At 48.0% G+C, this 4,168-nt stretch overlaps 1 protein-coding gene across 6 annotated transcripts in view; it reads right to left on the bottom strand.

Moving 5' to 3' along the window:
• Cep250 (centrosomal protein 250) overlaps positions 1-4,168 on the bottom strand; it is a 49,117-nt gene that overhangs the window by 27,250 nt on the left and 17,699 nt on the right. For 5 of the 6 annotated variants that reach the window (XM_023714818.1, XM_004630984.3, XM_023714815.1 and 2 more), the window contains 4 exons: positions 3,929-4,030; positions 2,953-3,111; positions 2,234-2,412; positions 1,641-1,823 (listed from right to left, as the gene is read on the bottom strand). In XM_023714818.1, coding sequence (XP_023570586.1) covers positions 1,641-1,823; positions 2,234-2,412; positions 2,953-3,111; positions 3,929-4,030 — 623 coding nt within the window. The remainder of the gene's footprint in view (positions 1-1,640; positions 1,824-2,233; positions 2,413-2,952; positions 3,112-3,928; positions 4,031-4,168) is intronic. The other variant, XM_023714817.1, reaches the window with a different exon arrangement.

The raw sequence follows: 4,168 nt of genomic DNA, 5'->3' as shown, positions 1-4,168 counted from the left end.
TAAATAAATAAATAAATAAATAAATAAATTTAATCTGCCGGCCAAAGAGCTTAGCAGATTAAAGCACCAGCAAGCAGAGACAGGGGCTAGGGGTTGATCCCTAGGCCTGCTGAGCCGGCCCCGCCCGCAGGGTGTACTGAGATGACAATTGAGACCGGGTGTGGTGGCGTGTGCCTGTAATCTCAGCTCTTGGGAGGCTGCAAACAGGCGAATCAAATCGGATCTAGTAGTGAGACCCTGAACACCCTGTAGACCCTTCCCTAAAATACAAAAACAAACAACAAACAATAAATTAAATTTTAAAACTATTTTTGCAGATTGTCTGTCCTTCCCCTTTGTATGGGTGTATGGGTGTGTGTATGTGTGTATGCATTTCCTTGCATAACCTATGACACTGGTAGCCTCAAAGCTTCCACTGTGCTCATCTTCTAGGGACAAAAACTAGGGCTCAGGGGCCAGGGAGATGGCTCAGTGGGATAAGCACTTGCCTGGCAAGAGCAAGGGCCTGAGTTCAATCCCTGGTTCTGAAAAAAAAAAAAAAAAAAAAAAAAAAAGTGCAGCTCTTTAAAAAAAAAAACAAAAACAAAAACTAGGGCTCAGGGAAGAGAAGGACATACCAAGGGTGAAGAAGAGACACCCTACTACCAGCTACTCAAGACCTAGCATAGACCAAATTCTATGGTGCATTTTCCAAAATACATCTCTTATTTTTCTAACAACACTGCTTGGTAAATAGCATTATCCCCATTTTGCAAATAAAATAATCTGTTCAAATGAGACAGAATCTAAACCAAGCTTCTGCCAACTCTAAAGTCCCTGTTCTTTACTGCAACATTATTTAGGGGAATTTATAGATTAGCCAGGGCCAGTGACTCTGGACTTCTCTTATTTATTTATTTGCTACAGGGTCTCGCTATGTAGCTCTGACTGATAATGATCCTCCTGTCTCAGCCTCCTGAGTGCTGGAATTACAGGCATGTGCTGCCACCATGCCCAGTCAACAGAGGGCCAGTACAGCAGGCGGTACTGGGGATTGAACCAGAAACTTGCACTTGCCAGGCAGGCGCTTAGACCACTGAGCTATCTCTCCAGCCCCATGAACTTCTCTTCTTGATCAGTTCATTTCCTGCTACTTCCCAGTATTTCTAAGCCCAGCCTATGTCTGAACTTGCCATGAGCTTTCCTTCCTCCACTTTTTTTTTTGCTATTCTGCACTTTGGGCCCTTTTCTCTTTACTAATCCAAATAGATTAAAGCCTGACTCACAGTATACCCCTCCTCCCACAGTTCCCCTGGTCCTCAGCCATTCACTGTTACGCCAGTGCCTCCAAAAGACCAAACTTGATGCTCTATTTAGCTCATACTTCATCTCGCCTCATATCACAGTGTATACTTTGTTTTCTTCATTGACTGCTTGCTTGCTGTGATCAGGCCCATGTCTTACTCCCTTACAGACTTCCCACACTGTCTTATCCCTGCAGGTATTCAGCAAAGTCTTGATGAACTTTTCTATATTCATCATTCTGCAAAAGAAGGAGCAGTAAGCTAGTCTGAACACACTTTCTAAAAGAAGGTAGTGGCTTGGGGAGGCTGCAGAATGGAAGGCCGGGCCCCTGCAAGAAGGGGACTGGTCCCACTTACAGACGCTCTCTCTCTCTGATAGCCAGGTGCAACTCTTCCTGCTGCTCTTCCTTCTCCCCCTGGGCTGAGTCCCCCTGCAACTGCAACTCCATGTTCACCCTTCGCAGTCGCCAGGCCTCCTGCTCCAGCACCTCCAGTTGCTGCTGTAGCTCTTCCCTGGTCTTCTGCAGGAGCTCTCGCTCTCTGGAAGGAGGAAATAAGAGATGAACAGACATTGGGACCTCAAATGTTTATTAGAAGTGCTTGTTTCATTTTAACATTTTGCCTTTCCCTTTGCATGACAAACTGTTTTTCACAATCTCAAAGAACCCAAAACCCTAAAGCTTATTATGCAAGAATAAACAGAACTGGGGCCAGGGAGATGGCTCAGTAGAATAAGCGCTTCCCTGGCAAGCGCAAGGTCCTGAGTTCAATCCCTGGTTCCGCAAAAAAAAAAAAAAAAAGAATAAACAGAACCAGAAGAAAGCATCCTTGAGCAGCCTTGCATGGTGGGGCAGCAGCAACAGAAGACAGTAGACAAAGAGATTGGGTCAATGACTGTGTGAGGACTGTGACTGCACGGGGAGGGGCGGGATAAACAGTGGCTGGCTCACTTGCTGAGGGAGTCCACCTCTGCCTGGAGGCCCACGGTCTCCCCTGCCAGCGCGTCCCGCTCGCCAGTGAGCATCTGCAGCCGCTGCCTCAGGGTTTCGCCCTCTTCTTTCCACTGATAGTGCTGCTGCTGCAAGGCGAGCATAGCCTCCTGGCAGCCTGAAAGCTGCTGCCTTAGGTCCTATGGAGGGACAGCAACAGAAACAAGGCGATGAGCAAGACCACAAGGCCAAAGGAGGGATTCCAGAATCCTGAATGCAGGGCCAGATGAGGAGGGTGGCGCTGGGACAGCAAGGGTGGGCTGAGGGCAGAGTTGTGACTGGCTGGGAAGTCAGAGAACTAGAGTTTATTGGGCTTCTGCAGCCCTGGAGTCTTAGAGTTGGTCATCTTCAAATGCAGAGTGGAATGGGGGATGGTAAGCGTGCCTGGGCCCCTCAGAATAGGGGGACACTTAGTCACACTCTTCCAGGACTCTTTGCTATGCAAAGATCACACACAAAATAAGGCATGCCAGTGGCATACAAAATGTGCATGTTGTCCACAACTGCAAGAGAGGAGAGATTCTAATGGGCAATTTGGGGTATCAACTGACTACACCTGGTAACTAGTCAGCTGAAAGGAGCCGTCCAGGCTGGGAAGATACCTGGAGCACAAAATCAGTTTAGGCACCTTCCCTGTGGGTAGCCCAGAAGGAAGGCTTCTCACCTGCTGGGCTTCTCACCTGCACAGCCTGGCGTCTCTGAGTCAGCACCGAACGTACCAGAGTAATGGCCTTGCCTTGGTCTTGGGAATCAAATTGGCAGATGCTGCTAGAGTTCAATTCCAGGGAGTTCTCATGACTGGAGTTTTCAATCAGACTGTCCTCTTCTTCTACCAAAGCCTAAAACCCAAGCCAGTGGGGTCAACATCCTATTGACTGAGGCTAGACTCCCCATAGGGGACTTATTTTACAGCCTGGGGGAACCTTCTCATCACGTATGCTTGGGACTAGCAACCAGCCTAGAATACTCTATCGGGCAGTAATTATGGGGGACCCAGCCAAGGAGTGAATGGTTAAACAGCAGGGCAAAAGCCCACAGGTTCTATGAGAATGAATGGTTAAACAACAAGTTTAGATTAGTGACCATGTTGTACTCTCCCCCTTCCCACAAGGAAAACTGCCTAGCCTTGAGGCAGTACCTTGCCCAAACTGTTTTTCTTCCGCTTTTTCTCACTTACATTGATACTCTAAATAAAAGCCAGAGAGCTCTGGGCTTCGAGGCTTCTTCTGGGAGTCTCCCTAATGGTGGGTGCTCTCAGTTGAGATCACTCTCCTGGGCCTTTTGGTGACTGAAACAAGTCTAGTCTCTGAGCCATCACTCATCCTCTCCATCACCATGGTCACACACAGTGATAAAGAACAAATGAGGAAATTAAGGAAGAAGAGGATATCAAGTGACAAAGAGCAGAACCCAGTCTGTGGCTGGGGATGTGCAATGGTGACAATGAAGAAGGCCTGTCCACCACGCGGCACTCGGGCACGAATGCTTACCTGGCCTTGGGGTTCTGCTCTCCACACAGACTCAGACAACTTATCCCCATTTTCCCCTGAGCCCAAACCTCAGAGAATGGGAATCTAGACAGTCTGAGGGGTCAAAGCACCCTGGGGAGAAGAGTGAGCAACTGTCCAGTTATCAAGGCAACGGGCTTCCCAGTACCTGGGTTATATCCTTGATCAACTGCTGCAAAGACAACTTCTCTGCTTGGGCATTCTTACTGAGAGATGCCTCATGCTCCATGAATTCTGTGTGATTTGTCTCCTACACAGGAAAGAGAGCAGAGGGGGCCAGGGAGATGACTCAGTAGAACAAGTGCTTCCCTGGCAAGCACAAGGGCCTGAGTTCAATCCTCGGTTCTGCCAATTAAAAAAAAAAAAAAAAAAAAAAAAAAGTGGTGAA

Source organism: Octodon degus, unplaced genomic scaffold, assembly GCF_000260255.1.
Source record: "Octodon degus isolate 3935 unplaced genomic scaffold, OctDeg1.0 scaffold00037, whole genome shotgun sequence".
Taxonomy (NCBI): domain Eukaryota; kingdom Metazoa; phylum Chordata; class Mammalia; order Rodentia; family Octodontidae; genus Octodon; species Octodon degus.
The sequence above is the reverse complement of the archived record's forward strand: the minus strand, read 5'-3'. Positions and strand labels throughout refer to the sequence as shown.